The 20,330-nt window shown below is 35.6% G+C and overlaps 1 protein-coding gene across 12 annotated transcripts in view; it reads left to right on the forward strand.

Annotated features, from left to right (window-relative positions):
• Positions 1-20,237, forward strand: part of LOC127501622 (CD209 antigen-like protein E) — a 41,779-nt gene extending 21,542 nt beyond the window's left edge. For 2 of the 12 annotated variants that reach the window (XM_051873732.1, XM_051873739.1), the window contains 3 exons: positions 18,555-18,709; positions 19,697-19,806; positions 19,907-20,237. In XM_051873732.1, coding sequence (XP_051729692.1) covers positions 18,555-18,709; positions 19,697-19,806; positions 19,907-20,081 — 440 coding nt within the window. In that variant the 3' untranslated portion in view covers positions 20,082-20,237. Of the gene's footprint in view, positions 1-89; positions 203-514; positions 4,364-7,233; positions 7,415-10,257; positions 10,381-10,710; positions 10,801-11,043; positions 11,116-11,238; positions 11,391-11,573; positions 11,687-12,008; positions 15,326-17,946; positions 18,079-18,175; positions 18,218-18,339; positions 18,412-18,554; positions 18,710-19,696; positions 19,807-19,906 lie in introns of those variants that run through there. The other 10 variants (XR_007926652.1, XM_051873736.1, XM_051873738.1 and 7 more) reach the window with 10 other exon arrangements.
• Positions 20,238-20,330: the final 93 nt, after the last annotated feature.

A 20,330-nucleotide genomic window follows, 5' to 3' on the forward strand; every position in this document is an offset into this window, starting at 1 on the left:
ATGAAAGTTTATTTTAAAGGGATTTTTATATCTTGACCTATACCCAACAATTATTTGACACTATCACCTATGTATATTTTCTCCATTAGTATTTCCTGGTCTCTAAAGTTAATGAGACGCACTGGATTGGTCTCAGTGATCTGGACACTGAAGGACACTGGGTTTGGGTGAATAACCAAACTCTCAATGAAACTGGAGTACAGTAAGAACTCTGAATGTGTGATCTTGTGTGATCTTATTTGTTTGTTTGTTTGTTTGTTTGTTTAGCCAACCTTCTGAAATGGTAATGGGACATTCCATGTCAGTAGTCCAAAAGTTGTAAAGTTGGTTGCTTGATCATTTTTCTTTTTTTTTTTTCTTTTTTTTTTTTGTTTGTTTGTTTCTTTTGTGTGATAACCTAAGTGTATTGGTATTGCAAAACCAACATTATTATTATTATTATTATAATTATTATTATTATTTTACTTGGTTCAACCACAGACCAAATGCATTATTTCTTGTTTGTGTGTTAAAGGTTCTGGTTCAATGGGGGGCCGAGTGAACCTGATAACTGGAGAGTACAGGATCCGTCTGGAGAGAACTGTGCTAGTCTGGGAGATGGGAATGGCAACTTTCAATCTTGGTTTGATGCTTCTTGTAAAAAAAAGAAGTTGTTTATCTGTGAAAAGTCATATTAATTTATCTCTATCAGTTATATATACACAGAACAAAATCTAATGTCAGCATATTTTGCCAGATTTTTGTCTATATTTTGGAGGTAAACTCTTTTGGATTTGCTTACTGTGGACAACAAAATGCAGCCCTGCAGTTCTGAAAGTTCTTGGAATAAACAAGTGTTTACTATAAGTAACCTACAAATAAAATGTATGGACATGAATAATTGTAATACATAGTTCAGTCATGAAACTCTAGATGGCACAGGCTGATGGGTCCTTAATGCAAGCTGATGATAATTACAGCATTACTTGGTACAAGCTGATTGGTCCATGTTACTTCTGCAGCTATTGAAATTGCTCACACATTATTACATTACTATAGTAGTTTGCAGCGCGTTTCAGAGTTCCTCTAAAACCCTTCCCCAGCTCCACCTGATCTGCTATGGGTTATTGAAATATATATTTGTGCAGCAGCACTATGTTTTACAGCAGCGTATCGGCGTATGTTTTGGCAGTGGCAAGTTCCTGTACTTGTTTTACAGCAGCAGCAGCAGCAGATCTATTCCACCAAGACCAAATACATTAACATTGTCATATCCAATACCATGCTAAAAATCTTCCAAGAGTTGTCATGATTGAAATGCAATGTATGCTACAGCTATTTCAAGTTTTGTGAAGCAATATAGTAGGTTTTTGTGAGAAACAGAATAGAATTTAATTACTGATAATTTTGCACTTTTACAACATGCAATTTTTGTCTGTTCTGCCAAGAGGATAATACATAAACACCACAATGTACAATTAATAATTTTATGCACATTTAAATGTTATCCATTTCCATATGTACAAAAAGCCCAAAAAGATGCGTCCATCCATCATAAAAATAATCCATTCGCCTCCAGGGGGTTAATAAAGGCCTTCTGAAGCAAAGCAATGAGTTTTTGTAAGAAAAATTTCCATATTTAAAACTTTATAAACTAAAATAATTCATTTCCAACAGTCACGAGTCCACTCAATTCTCTTGTCCCCTATAATATGCTACTCTTAGAATCCTGTTTAATAATAAAACTAGTAGATAGAAGTTAAAAAAAATAATAATAATAAATTAAAAAAAAAAAAAGATCATTGTCATTAGGCCACATATGTCTGCAAAGACTACTCGATGAGTAGAAAATCCACCGCCAAATGCCCTCCGGAAATCCAGTAGCTGTGAATCTGGGTTCAGCTTTTCTAGTCCGACAACTTCTCTCTAATTCAAACTCTCTGGAAACAGCCACAAACGGCCCGTAAAGTGTACCCACTAAGCCTAAAACCCACAAAAAAATAAAACAAACAGGGGGGTTTACTTCCGTTGATTCATTGCCATTCTATTCCTGTAAATAGACACATATTTTATAAAGAAAAAAAGATTTTTATAGAAGTATGTTTTCTTGTTTGTTTATTTGTTGACCAAAACTGTATTTTGTTTAGTAAATGTTTGCAGATAAAATCATTTAAGTAACATACATTTGATTAAATTGTAGTTACTCAGGAAAAATGCAATGCATTTTTAACCTGCTAACACTGGCTGACAGGGGTGGGGTGGGTTGTAACACATCTTTAAAGGAGACCTATTATGCAAAATTCACTTTTATAAGGTGTTTGAACACAGATGTGTGTTCACAGTGTGTAAACAACCAACCTATAATGGTAAAAATCCACCAAATACTTTTTTATAGTCCCAATAAATCATTATCAATCTCTCCGAACAGGCTTTTTCATATTTCCCCCTATAAACCCCGCCCATGACTGGTGACCGATCTGCCTTGTTAGCATACCGCCCTGAGTGAGAAGCACAGAGACCGCCATTTCTGTTTTTTTTAAATTGTTCTGTCACAGGAGCACGGAGCTCCGCCCTCTTAGGCTGGGAGAAGCAGCTCATTTGCATTTAAAGGGACACACACACAAACAGTGCGCTTTTGCTCAACCCCAAAAAGTGGCAATTTTAACATGTTATAAAAAATGATCTGTGGGGTATTGTGAGCTAAAATTTCACATACAGACTCTGGGGACATCAGAGATTTATTTTACATCTCTTAAAAAGTGTTACAACGATCCCCTTACAACTAAGAACAGTTTCTTTTTAATAACTTTACTGAATTCCTAGACAGTGGAAAATAAATACAGATAAATATTGTCCTGGCCAGTGTTTTAATGAGACCTCAGACAGCGAAAACTGAGTGCAGCTAAAGTCAATGTGTTTTTCTTTTAGCAAATCTGAGGGCATAACAAAATAAAAATATCCTGCTGTCTTGGCCTATGTTTGACATGGAGGAGGCAAGTTTATTAACCATTTTAGAAGAGACAATCTAATACAAGAAATACAAGAGGCAGACAGAACTCAAGATCCAAGTGTGCTGTTTCGAGTCAGGAAAATATTAATGAAATGAAAAAAAAAACAGCAGTCAAACAGGGTCAAACAGAGCACTGAAGATTATCCCAAATTGTATAGTAAGAAAAACACAAAATACAGATAAGGAAAATGCACATAATAAACAAGAGAGTGTTTTAAGGCATCAATGTCATTGGATTTCAGCCATTCTGGATTTTGCTTTTTTGATAATGTTATTAGCCTTTTGATTTAACCCTCTACTGCACACATGTTGATGGCACATGAAAATATATAATATATATATATTCCACATCATTTTTTGGTTTATTTGGGAACATTTTATTGATAAAACATTTTTTGACCCCCCCCCATTTCATTGCCTCAATGGTACAGAATCAGAGAAAAAATTATAAGACAATGCTGAGAGAGCAATGCAAAATCACTTAAAAAAAAAAAAAAAAATGTCAAGAAATCATTAAGTAAAAAGGGGAAAACGCTTTAAAGACATTGATATATTGAATTTGATACATGCATAAGTTTGTATCATGTATGTAATGTACTTCATGTAATAAGATTTCACTGCATACAAAACTTCAAAAAGCAGTTCTTCTCTGCTGTGAAATAGAGGTGTATGTTACAATTTTTGCACATCACTTTGGGTGTTCCTGTTCAACCCTGCATCTTCCCTTCTTATAACACATTATTGCCAATGTGAGGTATTGTCCAAAACATCCTCGAAAAGTACACCCTATCGCACAACGTTGCCCTGAGGCAACGAAAAGAAAACTGAATTTCTGAACATGCAAAATAAAAAAATAAAAAAACTTCATAAAACTTGACAAAAGGCTTCTCTACACCTTCATACACACATATTTTTTATGTGCAGTTCATGTCATTTTAAATAAGATTACTAAAGCAAAAATTCTTGCCTTCTTCTCACACCATGTGCTCCTGTGACCATGTGTCAGAACAGGACGTCAACACCTTTAAATGGTGCTTGATAGTGACTCCCACACCTTACTGGACTGTTCTTTGGTACTTTCACGACCTTTCTAATTGTTTGTAATCATTTAAAGAAAAATTTATTAAACATAGGGCCTAAGAAAACTTTCCGTTGTTGTTCTGTAGAGGGTTAATTTGCAGCTCTATTGCCCGTGACTTCCTTACTTCCTGTTCTATTTTCTGAAGTGAGACAGATACGTTTTTGTGACTTCCTTGAACTCAGTCACTCAGAGGCAAGACATCGGTCACATTAATGAAATGGATGTAGTCTATGGAAATTCAGATTACATACGTTCAGCAACTTCATCCAGTGACAAATGCTCCCGATACAAAGGTCAGATAATTTATTACAGTTTATCAATTTTGTTACACAATTTCTGCAATTATAATAATTTATTATCTATCTATATATTTTTTTCTTTTCTGAATGTTTTTCATTCTACATTGCTTGTTCAAATACCATTTTAATTGTTAGTTTTTCATGTCATTGTAATTTTATTGCTTTGGCAATGCAAAATGTACATTCATAAAATGAAGCACGACAAATACTTGTACAACGTATACAGATACATTTTGAATAAATTAAATCAAGCGATCAAATCAATGACTGTCAGTTCTCATTTAATCATTCTGCATACAAACTGCATACAAACATCAAGTTTTGATGTTTGTATGCAGTCAAACGTCAAAAGTTCTGAGCATTAGAATCTTCTTTTATTAAAAGCTAATTCTGAGTAAAGATGTCAGACTTCCTTCCTTCCTGGCTTCTTTTACCCTGGTTTGAACTGTTTTGTTGTTGTTTTGCTGCACATTTCAATTCAGTTCAATTCACATTTATTTGTATATATCATTTCAAAGCAGCTTTACAGAAAGTGATTGTTTCTACATTATATCTGATATCAGAGGTGACTGTGTCAAAGTAATGTCAATATGTCAGAAATGTACAGTTCAAAGATAATACAAATCTTGAGTGTGTCTGAGCCCCGAACATTATCAGGAAGGCATTTCAAGAGTTTAGGAGCCAAATGCAAATGCCCTTTGGTGGACTTAGATATTCTAAGTGCTACCAAAAGTCCAGAGTTTTGTGACCGTAAAGAGCATGATGGATTATAGGGCAATCAGTTAAATACACAGGAGCTGAACCATTTAGGGTTCTTATAACCCATTTAGGGTACTTATAAGTCAGTAGCAATACTTTGTAGTTGATACGGAACTTAATAGTTAGCCAGTGTAGAGGTGATAAAATTGGGGTTATGTAATTGTGGCAAGCAGAACAAGGCCGTGAGAACGGGGCAAGGCCGGTGGTGTGATTGATGATGAGCGTCCCCTGCGCATCGCACCGGTCTTGAGTTTCTCACAGAGGAGCTCCTGGAGCATAAAAGGAGTTCAGACAGGACCACTTTGGCAAGTTACTTGAGTTTATGAAATATAGAACTTATCATAAATTGTGTAATCAAACATCAGAGAAATAAGGCTACCAACCAAAGGAATTGATGTTCCAGCACTGTATAATTTAATATGCAGTAACACTTTAGAATAACTCACGCTATGAAGCATTAGTTAAGCATTAGTGAATAGTTAGTTCATCATTTATAAAGCATTAATAGATATTAGTAAGCAGTTTATAAATACACCTATAAATGCTTTGTTCTTATTTACAAACCAGTTATTTAGGAGTTGTCAGTGGTTCAAAAGATCATTTATAAAGTGTAAGTAAATGATTAATAAACAATTTAAATGTACATTTATGCATCTTATTATTTAGACATATAGTAATAGTTACTTAGTGTGTTAATAAATGCTTTATTAATACATATTCCTACTGCAATTAATGATTAATTCGGGTAGTTATAAAACATTTAGTAGTTGTCAGTTAACTATTTTTGTGAGCTCATCTAAAGTGAGGACTATTCATGCCTCGTAAAGCTTTTATAAAGGAGATTTAAAGGATACAGAACATAGAAATATTTATTTCAAGGAAAAAAAAATTTCACGATGGGTAACTTGATATAAAATTAAAAGTAAACCTCTGCAATTTCACAAAGTAAAAATCCCTGTACTCCTCCAGAAAACATAACTGTGCAGTAAAATGAAACTAAGCCTATGCAATCTGATATAAAAATACATTTCTGTAAAGTGTAAACATTGCTGAATAAAATTTTACCAGTGCCAACACTGGATTACAGGAGTGCCAAAATACAACAAATAATGTTTTTATAAAACATTAATAATGTAATAAAATATTTCACAGTGTCAAAACTACCTCAGTACTAACTTTAAAACATTAGAGAACAGCAGTGCAGAAGATAACTGAGCCTTTAAATCTCCTTTATAAAAGCTTTATGAGGCATGAATAGTCCTCACTTTAGATGAGCTCACAAAAATAGTTAACTGACAACTACTAAATGTTTTATAACTACCTGAATTAATCGTGAATTACAGTAGGAATATGTATTAATAAAGCATTTATTAACACACTGAGTAACTATTACTATATGTATAAATAATAAGATGTATAAATGTATGTTTAAATAGTTTATTAATCATTTACTTACACTTTATAAATGATCTTATGAACCACTGACAACTCCTAAATAACTGGTTTGTAAATAATGTAATACTTAATTTAGAAATGATAAATTGATCATTAATAAAGTATGAAAATACAATTATTAAACACATTATAGATATGCTTATAAATCAAGAACAAAGCATTTATAGGTGTATTTATAAACGGCTTATTAATGTCTATTAATGCTTTATAAATGATGAATTGACTGTTTACTAATGCTTAACTAATGCTTCATAGTGTGCAGTTATTATAAAGTGTTACCATATATATATATATATATATATATATAAAGATGTAAAAGTTTCACAGAATGATCCCATGCAACATATGTCATGTATATAAACCTTCTGTTCATATACTGAAGTGCAATATTGTCCAGTCCAATGTGCCTTGAAATTATGTTGTATAAGTGTTATTTTAGAAGGTGGCATAAACTGCTACAGCAAAATCTAAATGTTGAAAATATGAAATTTTATGCTTAATGTTGAAAGTTGTAAAGCACTAGTAGACAGCCTCATTCTTCTCTTTTGGAGAACACAAACATTTAATTATACCTTATTTTTAGCGGCTATCACATGTAGTCAAACATGTAGTTGCCAAATCTGTTATTCAGGCTCATAGCTGCATTACTTTCAGTCTGTATTAATATGGATGACATTTTATGTGACTTCCTTATTCTGAACAAACTGAAGCAGCACTCAAGACTCAGTGGACACATCTTCTGTCAGGCTCATGAAATGGATTCAGTCTATGAAAATTCTGGTGTCATACTTTCAACAGTTGCTTCAGGTGAAAACTGTTCTCAATACAAAGGTAAGACCGGGATGTTATCAGTATGCATTCATTTCCATTTTAATGATTTAGCACTGTAGTAATGGGGCATATGGTTTTCTTTAGTATATTTGGCATCAAGGTGTACATTTTATCTGTTGATGATACCACCACCAACCCTACTGAAAAATCCAGCATAAACCAGCATGGATTCCATGTTGGTCCAGGCTGGTTTATGCTGGTTAGTGCTGGTCTAGCTGGTGGACCAGCATATTCATGCTGATCTCAAGCTAAACGGAGCTGGTGAAGCTGGTTCTTGCATGATCTTGCAAGGTTTAGCGTGAGTAGGCCAGCTGTCTGTATGCAAGCAGTGTTTTGGGGACAAGCATTGTTTTTGCTTGCATATTTCTATACTTAACACATTACCACATTAGCTCTGTGTGTGTGTGTGTGTTCACTACTCACTACTCCTAATGTGTGTGCACTAACTTGGATAGGTTAAATAAAGGAGGACATATTCCAAGTATGGGTTACTTGTCACTTTCACTAATGATGTAAAGGAAAAACAATATATGGATAAAACATATGATTTATTGAATTATATGATTATAACTTTGTAATTTCTTTTGCTCCCTCTGCTGAAAGTAGAACTGAACACTTGTGTCCCATTGAACACAATGGGACAGTTAAAAACTGAAAGTTGCTGTTTTTAAATACTTTCATTCTCATTTGGGAAGTCAGTCACTGATTCCGAAAAGTGCACATAGTAAAAAAAAATCGCAAGTCAGGAGCATGAAATATTGTTGACAATAGTGATGGCATATACATTCAGCAATTGCTGAAAGATAATTAATTCATCCAAAGTAAATGATCAAGTGCCCAACCAAAGGGAACACTAATCACCATAATGGTGACTTCAAACAGACTTCAACAACCTTGGTACATGTACCATAAAGAAATAAAGGCAAACTGGTTTGTTGTTTAATCATCCTCTGGTGACATACTGATTTTATTTGCAGTTGATTTCATCAAAAGGCTGTGACTAAGTCAATTGTAGTTGTGTTTCTGCCCATCTCTTCCTTTTTTCTGTTCTTGTTGTTCCTCTTATCTTCAGTGGTTGTGCTTGTTAACCACAGGTGTCATCACTAATGCTCAATCATCACTTGTAGTGGTAGAGTGAATCTACTTTATTTCACTAACTGCAACATTGCTTCAGTGTTACTTTTACTATCTGTAGATTTGGACCATATGAAATCTGAGCAGATCCTTAATTTGAGGATTTTTGTGATTGGTGTATTGCTTGCAGTGTGTGTCGTAAACCATATGCTCATTAGCATTTCTGAATTTCTGCTCCAGAGGCTTCACAGTGAACATTAATTATGGCGTTAGTTTTTCAGTATGAATTCCAGTGGGAGTCTCATTCTTTTGAAATGCAGCAAACTGCATCTTCTCGACATGTTGACAATACGAACCAAACTCTCCCAGCCCTCAGCTACAACTACAGTGTTTGAAGTGTCAAAGTGGATGTTGTTTACAGGCAGCCAATGAAGACCATAGACTGGCATTATGCAAATGTGTTACATTGATACATAGGTATGTAACAGGAAGTGAGACTGGATTTGCTGACAACTTGTTTCCACAGTTCAGAATCAATTAATACTTTATGAGACAATAACTTATTTATCATGCATTTTGATCTTTAAAACTTTGCAGACTTTTTACATTCACAAACTGCTATATTACACATTGCATTAAAAGTAATATTTGCAAAAGCATAATGGGGCACTTTAAGTTATCAAAATGCTATGAAGCCTTTTAAGCAAGAGTGATATTTTTTCTCATGTGTCATGATATAAAGCTGTCACACAGGCCTAGTTGTCACAAAAACCTTTTTTGAGTCAGATATGCAATTGTAGATCTCCAAATTTTCTCTTATCTTTTCAGTAACAATGGTCACAATAAAATCACAGTGGCAAACATTCAGACAAGAGTCAACTATGATGAACGTAGATTTTACCTGAAACTTTAACCCTCTACAGCACAGTGTTGCCCTCAGGCAACAGAAAGTTTTCTTAAGCCCTATGCTTAGTACATTTTTCTTTAAATGATTACAACCAATTAGAAAGGTTGAGAAAGTACCAAAGAACAGTCCAGTAAGGTGTGGGAGTCATTATCAAGCACCATTTAAAGGTGGGACGTCCTGTTCTGACACATGGTCACAGGAGCACATGGTCTGAGAAGAATGCAAGATTATTTGCTTTAGTAATCTTATTTAAAATGACATGAACTGCACATAAAAATATGTGTGTGTATGAAGGTGTAGATAACCCTTTTGTCAAGTTTTATGAAGTTTTTTTATTTTTTATTTTGCATGTTCAGAAATTCAGTTTTTCTTTTCGTTGCCTCAGGGCAACGTTGTGCGATAAGGTGTACTTTTTGAGGATGTTTTGGACAATACCTCACATTGGCAATAACGTGTTATAAGAAGGGAAGATGCAGGTTTCCTGGGTGTGCAGGAACACCCAAAGTGATGTGCAAAAAAACACCTCTGTTTCACAGCAGAGAAGAACTGAAATCTTATTACATGAAGTACATTATATGACACACTGCATGATACAAACCTATGCATGTATCAAATTCAATATTTCAATGTCTTTCAAGTGTTTTTATTTTTTACTTAATGATTTCTTCACATTTAAAAAAAAAAAAAAATTGTGATTTTGCATTGCTCTCTGAGCATTGTCTTATGGTAATTTTCTCTATGATTCTGTACCATTGTTGCACAACGTTGCCCTGAGGCAACAAAAAATATTTTGGGGTGGAGGGAGGGCTGGACTGATTCAAGGGTTCATATTTTCTTTATCTCTTTGAATTTCTGACCCCAGGTAACTCCACAGAAGAGCAAGAAAGAGAAGTAATTTCTCCTAAGTGGACTAAAGTTCTTCTGATTCTTCTGGGTTTCTCCCTTGTTTTTGCTCTCGGAGGTCTCTGCGCTCTCTGGGCACTTTGTGAGTATAACTGATACTTGATATTTGCTCTGTGCAGGGTTGTATTGACTGATTTAATTTAAGTACTTCTACTTGACCTCAGTGTTGGACATCATTGCAACTTGTAATACATATTTTTCAGTAGCTTTTTATTTTTACAATCATACTTTAGTAGGCAATCATTGCCAAACAAACCCCCATTGAACATATTAAACTGCAATTAATTTAGCCCAAAGCACTAATTTACAAACTCTATTCAAACTTGATTTTGTAGACAATTTCAGTGCATAATAAAGACTTTCCTCAAAAACATATATTTTCCACTGCTGCTATTGTTTTGTCTTTAATCAGATAATCATAAACTTGCTGATTTCGAATCACTGAATGAGCAGCACATCATGGTTTCAAAGCAACTGGCAGCTCAAGAGATCGACAGCACAGGTGAGAAAACTATCATAAATTTTCACATTTTCTTCAAGTTATGATGAGAGAGCTGGACAAATTTAAAACCAATTACACTAGAGTTAGAGAACAGCCTCTGCTTCATGTTGATTGCCTTTAATTTGACATTTTCATTACATGTTTTTCCAATTCAGCATTTAAAGATGGCCTCATGCTTTTGAGTCCATTTTTTTCTAAGTGGATTCTTGATTCTCTTTTACATTTTAATTGTCTTTTCATCAGCCCTGAAGAAACAGTTTAATGATCTTACAACCAGATACAAAACACTCAGAGAATGGCTGTCCTTTAATGATGGTGAGTGTCAGTTTACAAGCTGAGTGTGACACAAAGTGTGAATATTTTTGTTTAACTATCTAATCCAAACAATAAAGATAGAGTTTAATTACACTTTTATTTGCTATTATTCATTACTCACAGCTCAGTCTTGTAATCTGTCTGTGGGTGGCTGGATAGCTTGTCGTGGAAAGCTGTATTTATTCAGCTCTGATAAACTGAACTGGTCGAGCAGTCGAGATGTCTGTCTTTCTAAAGGAGCCGATCTGGTCACCATAACCAGCAAAACAGAACAGGCAAGTCAGATAAATGATGAATTAATTGACACTTTATGCAAGCGTAATGAAAACTTACATCACGTCAGCTGTAAGTCAAGTTTTGATCACACAAATGAAAGTTTATTGTAAAGGGATTTCTATATCTTGACCTATACCCAACAATTATTTGACACTATCACCTATGTATATTTTCTCCATTAGGATTTTCTGGTCTCTAAAGTTAATGAGACGCACTGGATTGGTCTCAATGATCTGGTCACTGAAGGACACTGGGTTTGGGTGAATAACCAAACTCTCAATGAAACTGGAGTACAGTAAGAACTCTGAATGTGTGATCTTGTGTGATCTTATTTGTTTGTTTGTTTGTTTGTTTGTTTGTTTGTTTAGCCAACCTTCTGAAATGGTAATGGGACATTCCATGTCAGTAGTCCAAAAGTTGTAAAGTTGGTTGCTTGATCATTTTTCTTTTTTTTTTTTTTTCTTTTTTTTTTTGTTTGTTTGTTTCTTTTGTGTGATAACCTAAGTGTATTGGTATTGCAAAACCAACATTATTATTATTATTATTATTATTATTATTATTATTTTACTTGGTTCAACCACAGACCAAATGCATTATTTCTTGTTTGTGTGTTAAAGGTTCTGGTTCAATGGGGGGCCGAGTGAACCTGATAACTGGAGAGTACAGGATCCGTCTGGAGAGAACTGTGCTAGTCTGGGAGATGGGAATGGCAACTTTCAATCTTGGTTTGATGCTTCTTGTAAAAAAAAGAAGTTGTTTATCTGTGAAAAGACATATTAATTTATCTCTATCAGTTATATATACACAGAACAAAATCTAATGTCAGCATATTTTGCCAGATTTTTGTCTATATTTTGGAGGTAAACTCTTTTGGATTTGCTTACTGTGGACAACAAAATGCAGCCCTGCAGTTCTGAAAGTTCTTGGAATAAACAAGCGTTTACTATAAGTAACCTACAAATAAAATGTATGGACATGAATAATTGTAATACATAGTTCAGTCATGAAACTCTAGATGGCACAGGCTGATGGGTCCTTAATGCAAGCTGATGATAATTACAGCATTACTTGGTACAAGCTGATTGGTCCATGTTACTTCTGCAGCTATTGAAATTGCTCACACATTATTACATTACTATAGTAGTTTGCAGCGCGTTTCAGAGTTCCTCTAAAACCCTTCCCCAGCTCCACCTGATCTGCTATGGGTTATTGAAATATATATTTGTGCAGCAGCACTATGTTTTACAGCAGCGTATCGGCGTATGTTTTGGCAGTGGCAAGTTCCTGTACTTGTTTTACAGCAGCAGCAGCAGCAGATCTATTCCACCAAGACCAAATACATTAACATTGTCATATCCAATACCATGCTAAAAATCTTCCAAGAGTTGTCATGATTGAAATGCAATGTATGCTACAGCTATTTCAAGTTTTGTGAAGCAATATAGTAGGTTTTTGTGAGAAACAGAATAGAATTTAATTACTGATAATTTTGCACTTTTACAACATGCAATTTTTGTCTGTTCTGCCAAGAGGATAATACATAAACACCACAATGTACAATTAATAATTTTATGCACATTTAAATGTTATCCATTTCCATATGTATAAAAAGCCCAAAAAGATGCGTCCATCCATCATAAAAATAATCCATTCGCCTCCAGGGGGTTAATAAAGGCCTTCTGAAGCAAAGCAATGGGTTTTTGTAAGAAAAATTTCCATATTTAAAACTTTATAAACTAAAATAATTCATTTCCAACAGTCACGAGTCCACTCAATTCTCTTGTCCCCTATAATATGCTCCTCTTAGAATCCTGTTTAATAATAAAACTAGTAGTTAGAAGTTAAAAAAATAATAATAATAAATTAAAAAAAAAAAAAAAATCAAAAGATCATTGTCATTAGGCCACATATGTCTACAAAGACTACTCGATGAGTAGAAAATCCACCGCTAAATGCCCTCTGGAAATCCAGTAGCTGTGAATCTGGGTTCAGCTTTTCTAGTCCGACAACTTCTCTCTAATACAAACTCTCTGAAAACAGCCAAAACGGCCCGTAAAGCGTACCCATTTCTGTTTTTTAAAATTGTTCTGTCACAGGAGCACGGAGCTCCGCCCTCTTAGGCTGGGAGAAGCAGCTCATTTGCATTTAAAGGGACACACACACAAACAGTGCGCTTTTGCTCAACCCCAAAAAGTGGCAATTTTAACATGTTATAAAAAATGATCTGTGGGGTATTGTGAGCTAAAATTTCACATACAGACTCTGGGGACATCAGAGATTTATTTTACATCTCTTAAAAAGTGTTACAACGATCCCCTTACAACTAAGAACAGTTTCTTTTTAATAACTTTACTGAATTCCTAGACAGTGGAAAATAAATACAGATAAATATTGTCCTGGCCAGTGTTTTAATGAGACCTCAGACAGCGAAAACTGAGTGCAGCTAAAGTCAATGTGTTTTTCTTTTAGCAAATCTGAGGGCATAACAAAATAAAAATATCCTGCTGTCTTGGCCTATGTTTGACATGGAGGAGGCAAGTTTATTAACCATTTTAGAAGAGACAATCTAATACAAGAAATACAAGAGGCAGACAGAACTCAAGATCCAAGTGTGCTGTTTCGAGTCAGGAAAATATTAATGAAATGAAAAAAAAACAGCAGTCAAACAGGGTCAAACAGAGCACTGAAGATTATCCCAAATTGTATAGTGAGAAAAACACAAAATACAGATAAGGAAAATGCACATAATAAACAAGAAAGTGTTTTAAGGCATCATTGTCATTGGATTTCAGCCATTCTGGATTTTGCTTTTTTGATAATGTTATTAGCCTTTTGATTTAACCCTCTACTGCACACCTGTTGATGGCACATGAAAATATATAATATATATATTCCACATCATTTTTTGGTTTATTTGGGAACATTTTATTGATAAAACATTTTTTTGACCCCCCCACCCCAAAATATTTTTTCATTGCCTCAATGGTACAGAATCAGAGAAAAAATTATAAGACAATGGTGAGAGAGCAATGCAAAATCACTTAATGATTTCTTGACATTTTTTTTTTTTTTTTAAAGTAAAAAGGGGAAAACACTTTAAAGACATTGATATATTGAATTTGATACATGCATAAGTTTGTATCATGTATGTAATGTACTTCATGTAATAAGATTTCACTGCATACAAAACTTCAAAAAGCAGTTCTTCTCTGCTGTGAAATAGAGGTGTATGTTACAATTTTTGCACATCACTTTGGGTGTTCCTGTTCAACCCTGCATCTTCCCTTCTTATAACACATTATTGCCAATGTGAGGTATTGTCCAAAACATCCTCGAAAAGTACACCCTATCGCACAACGTTGCCCTGAGGCAACGAAAAGAAAACTGAATTTCTGAACATGCAAAATAAAAAAATAAAAAAAACTTCATAAAACTTGACAAAAGGCTTCTCTACACCTTCATACACACATATTTTTTATGTGCAGTTCATGTCATTTTAAATAAGATTACTAAAGCAAAAATTCTTGCCTTCTTCTCACACCATGTGCTCTTGTGACCATGTGTCAGAACAGGACGTCAACACCTTTAAATGGTGCTTGATAGTGACTCCCACACCTTACTGGACTGTTCTTTGGTACTTCACGACCTTTCTAATTGTTTGTAATCATTTAAAGAAAAATTTATTAAACATAGGGCCTAAGAAAACTTTCCGTTGTTGTTCTGTAGAGGGTTAATTTGCAGCTCTATTGCCCGTGACTTCCTTACTTCCTGTTCTATTTTCTGAAGTAAGACAGATAAGTTTTTGTGACTTCCTTGAACTCAGTCACTCAGAGGCAAGACATCTGTCACATTAATGAAATGGATGTAGTCTATGGAAATTCAGATTACATACGTTCAGCAACTTCATCCAGTGACAAATGCTCCCGATACAAAGGTCAGATAATTTATTACAGTTTATCAATTTTGTTACACAATTTCTGCAATTATAATAATTTATTATCTATCTATATATTTTTTTCTTTTCTGAATGTTTTTCATTCTACATTGCTTGTTCAAATACCATTTTAATTGTTAGTTTTTCATGTCATTGTAATTTTATTACTTTGGCAATGCAAAATGTACATTCATAAAATGAAGCACGACAAATACTTGTACAACGTATACAGATACATTTTGAATAAATTAAATCAAGCGATCAAATCAATGACTGTCAGTTCTCATTTAATCATTCTGCATACAAACTGCATACAAACATCAAGTTTTGATGTTTGTATGCAGTCAAACGTCAAAAGTTCTGAGCATTAGAATCTTCTTTTATTAAAAGCTAATTCTGAGTAAAGATGTCAGACTTCCTTCCTTCCTGGCTTCTTTTACCCTGGTTTGAACTGTTTTGTTGTTGTTTTGCTGCACATTTCAATTCAGTTCAATTCACATTTATTTGTATATATCATTTCAAAGCAGCTTTACAGAAAGTGATTGTTTCTACATTATATCTGATATCAGAGGTGACTGTGTCAAAGTAATGTCAATATGTCAGAAATGTACAGTTCAAAGATAATACAAATCTTGAGTGTGTCTGAGCCCCGAACATTATCAGGAAGGCATTTCAAGAGTTTAGGAGCCAAATGCAAATGCCCTTTGGTGGACTTAGATATTCTAAGTGCTACCAAAAGTCCAGAGTTTTGTGACCGTAAAGAGCATGATGGATTATAGGGCAATCAGTTAAATACACAGGAGCTGAACCATTTAGGGTTCTTATAACCCATTTAGGGTACTTATAAGTCAGTAGCAATACTTTGTAGTTGATACTGAACTTAATAGTTAGCCAGTGTAGAGGTGATAAAATTGGGGTTATGTAATTGTGGCAAGCAGAACAAGGCCGTGAGAACGGGGCAAGGCCGGTGGTGTGATTGATGATGAGCGTCCCCTGCGCATCGCCATCCCGGCAGGAAGGAGAACCGCACTGTCAAAGAGCCCTCGCCGCTGTGGGGAATCTGTGGTGCCAATGAGCATGGCTGAGCAGAGTCTGCCACCATGGACGCTCGATTCGGCGGGCTGGAGTGAGTTGCTGGGACGGACAAACTCGCTGCTGGCTGCCTGGGTTGTGGAGGGGTGGCTGCTGTCCGTGAAGGAGCAGAGGAGTTGCCGCCGTTTGCCGTGGGCCGGAGCTTGCTACCGTCCGCCATGATGGGGAGGAGCAAAGAATGGGGGACTCCTGCTGACTGCCCGAACCTGAAGGAGCTGTTGCCGTCCACTGAGGGCTATCCAGCACTGTCACCAGGCATCACAGACTAGTTCACCCAGCTAATGGAGGACAGGATGGCAGTGCATTTTGGGAACCGAACCAAGATTTTTTTTCACTCACCTCTCTCGTCCCTGTCGCTCCTAATGCTTCCGTCTCCTTTCTCTCGGCTTGTCTGTCTTTACCCCCAGCATTCACCCCCAGCTGCCGTGACTGGCCCCCCTAGTGTAAAGCACAGCCTGCGAGGGATGATGGATGTATGTGGCAAGAAGGACGAGGCCGAGAGCCAAGAGAATGGGGTGAGGCTTTTGGCGTGATTGATGACGAGCGCCACCTCCGCACCACACCGGTCTCGAGTTTCTCACGGAGGAGCTCTGGGAGCATAAAAGGAGGAGCAACAACAGTGAAGGACAAGTGAGGACCAGGCCTGGACTATTTACATTATGTTTTGTTTATGTGTGTGTGGCAGTCGTCCGTGAGGGACTTAATTTCATTTTGTTGTTTATTTTATATTGAAGTGTTGAACGTTAGCTGGTTCCTGAGGTGGAAGAAGGTTGTTTTTATAAAATATGGAATATGATTTTTAAAAGACAAGTTGCTGTCTAATATAACACCCAGATCTTTAACTGTAGAGGATGAAGTAACAGTACATCCTTCTAGATGCAAATTGTATTCTAGAGGTTCTGTGTACAGGGTTTTGGTCCAGTTAGTAACACCTCAGTCTTATCCAAATTTAATAGAAGAAAATTACTGGTCATCCTATATTTTATATCTTTAACACACTCTGTCAACTTAGATAATTTAGAGATTTCATCTGGTCGTATCATCAGCATAACAGTGAAAATGTTGAAAATAGCAGAGGGCTTAAAACAGACCCTTGCGGCACTCCATAATTTACTGACGTTAACTTGGATAATTCCCTGTTTAAATAAAACAAATTTTATCCATCAGATAAGAACGATCTAAATCACCTTAATGCCTGTCCCTGAATACCAGTGTCATTTTGTAATCGATCTAAGAGTTTGTTATGATCTATTGTGTCGAATGTAGCACTATTAAGTAAAAAAAAGCAAGATCAAGTGAAAAGGTAGTAAGGTAGTAGGGTAGTGTTTATTGTTTTGGGAAAATAGTAAAATGACAACACACTTAAATCAATATTTAATGTGCATTTATTTACATATTTGTCAAGTTCTTATGTTTTACACAGCATAATGTACAACAACATTTTCCCTTATTTATATGTATATCTACTGTATTTACTTATTGACTTGCATACATAATTATTATAAACCTCACATGGCTTCTAATCACAGATCAAAAGACCTTCAAGAAAGAAGCTGCTCTGCATAAATGGGCTAAAGTTCTTCTGATAGTTCTCAGTGTCTGTCTCGTCTTTGCTCTCGGAAGTGTCTGTACCCTGGCGGTGCTTCTGACACATGCTACACGTAACTGATTTACTTCTATCTCATCTTTCATGTCTAAGTTTAAGCATTTGATATTCTGTTTTCATTTGTTTGGCATCTGTTGCTTTTTTAAATTCAGATTTCAATGTGTCTGTGTCTGATCAAGGCCACAATGCTACAGGTGAGGGAAGTACAGCAACCAGAAAATTTCACTTCTGATTTGTGCAGAAAATAAAAATAGCATAAAAGTCGAGGCTACTACCACCATCTGATCTTTACTGTGCTTCTTTGTTTTGGATGCAGATTACAAAGAACAGTTTGACGTGCTTCACAACCAGCATGAAGAGACACTTAGAAAGCTGAACAGATTAAATCGTACGTATTATGATTTCAGCCTTGTGCAAAGTTTAAAAAGACATTCTACACACATACTGTCAATAAGCACAATTACTAAAATAAAGATAAATTGAGTCTGAAAAAAATGAATAATTGAATTGTCACTACCTCTTTCACAAAAGACAGCACAGGTTGTGCACTTTGTTCCGTCCACTGGATTCATTTTGGGGGAAAGTGTTACTTCTTCTCAACGGTCAAGATGAACTGGACACAGAGTCGAGATCACTGTGTGACTCTAGGAGGACATCTTGTGATCATAAACAGCCAAGCAGAGCAGGTGCGTTCTGCAGTTAAACACTTCATATACTCCTATAAATAAATGTTCTTTTTTGGCATATATGGTTCAGTGAAGAACCTTTAAAGGGACTAGAATTCAGAAACCCGATTCCCAGTGGCCATTAAGTGAACTGCAGCCAGCAACTTGCTGCTCATGCAGACATCCCGAGTCCCTCACATAAAAATCAGTCTATAGCAGGGGTGTCCAATCCTGGTCCTGGAGGGCCACTGTCCTCCAGAGTTTAGCTCCAACCCCAACTAAACACACCTGAACCAGCTAATCAAGGTCACACTAGGCATACTAGAAACTTCTAGACAGGTGTGTTGAGGCAAGTTGGAGCTAAACTCTGCAGGACAGTAGGCCCGCCAGGACCAGGATTGGACACCCCTGGTCTAGAGGCTTTCAGACAACCTTGGAAGGGAAGGTCTCATTTTTTTCAAGTTTCGTTAAGCTGTTCACAAGTTGGCAGTAAAAAAACAAATAATAGGCCTACATGAAAAATCTTACATAACATCCATGAAACCTTTCCATTGCACAAAAGGTTATTTATAGTGGAGGTTCTTCAGATTATTAAAATGTTCTTCACACTAAGAAAAATATATATTTTCTTTATAGGCCTGAATTAAGACTTCTTTAAGACCACTGATGACATTTTTAGCAATCAAAATATTAAGCTGGAGAAAAAAGCTAAACATCACTGTAAATATTAGGTCAACATGAATCGTTAAACCATTTTTACTTCTATGACTCTGCATATTTCTGAGTGAAACTGAATGAAAGGCAGGAATTTTTTCCATCTGTATCTGATTTATATAAGCTAAAGCAGAAGTGAAAAGCAGAAAAGTAGAGAAGTTCTTTTATGGCTGTGGTTTAGTAGAAGAAGTGTGACTTCAGCTAATTTTTTGATCTTAAATAGAATACAATTCTCTGCTCTGAACCTTATGTGTCTTACATCTGATCTCACTATTAAAACTTTTTCTCCATCAGGATTTTCTTACCTCTAAAGTTAAAGTGACTCACTGGATTGGTCTGAATGATTTGGACACTGAGGGACACTGGTTTTGGGTGAACAACCAGCCACTTAATGATTCAGTAGAGTAAGAACTTCTATAATGTTTAAAACACAACCTTTGCATAGAAAAATAACCAATACTTGAAGCTACTCCAGCAGATGTGTTTTGTTTTTTCATTCTGCAGATTCTGGATAAAGCGAGAGAATGGAGTCAGAGAGCCTGACAACTGGACTAAAGGCCATCCGGCCGGTGAAGATTGTGCTAGCTTGGGACATCCAGCGGGAGAGACGGATTTCTGGACGGATGCTTTCTGTTTTCAAGAGAAAAGATTTGTGTGTGAAGCTGCTGCAGCAGTTTAATTCATTCAATTTTCATTACTTTGAATGAAAATAAATGCATAGAACCAGTTCATTTGTAATGCAACGATATATCAGTAATACTGAAAACATATTTGTCGAGTTATCAGACATGATTAACTATATATTGGTGTCCATTAAAATGAAGAGACAATTGTACTTGTGCCCCTATTATGCTTTTTCAGACATTACATTTAATGCAGTGTGTATATAGCTGTGTGTGGATGTAAAAGGTCACTTTTTTTACTTATG

The sequence above is a fragment of the Ctenopharyngodon idella genome, chromosome 19, assembly GCF_019924925.1.
Source record: "Ctenopharyngodon idella isolate HZGC_01 chromosome 19, HZGC01, whole genome shotgun sequence".
Classification (NCBI taxonomy): Eukaryota; Metazoa; Chordata; class Actinopteri; order Cypriniformes; family Xenocyprididae; genus Ctenopharyngodon; species Ctenopharyngodon idella.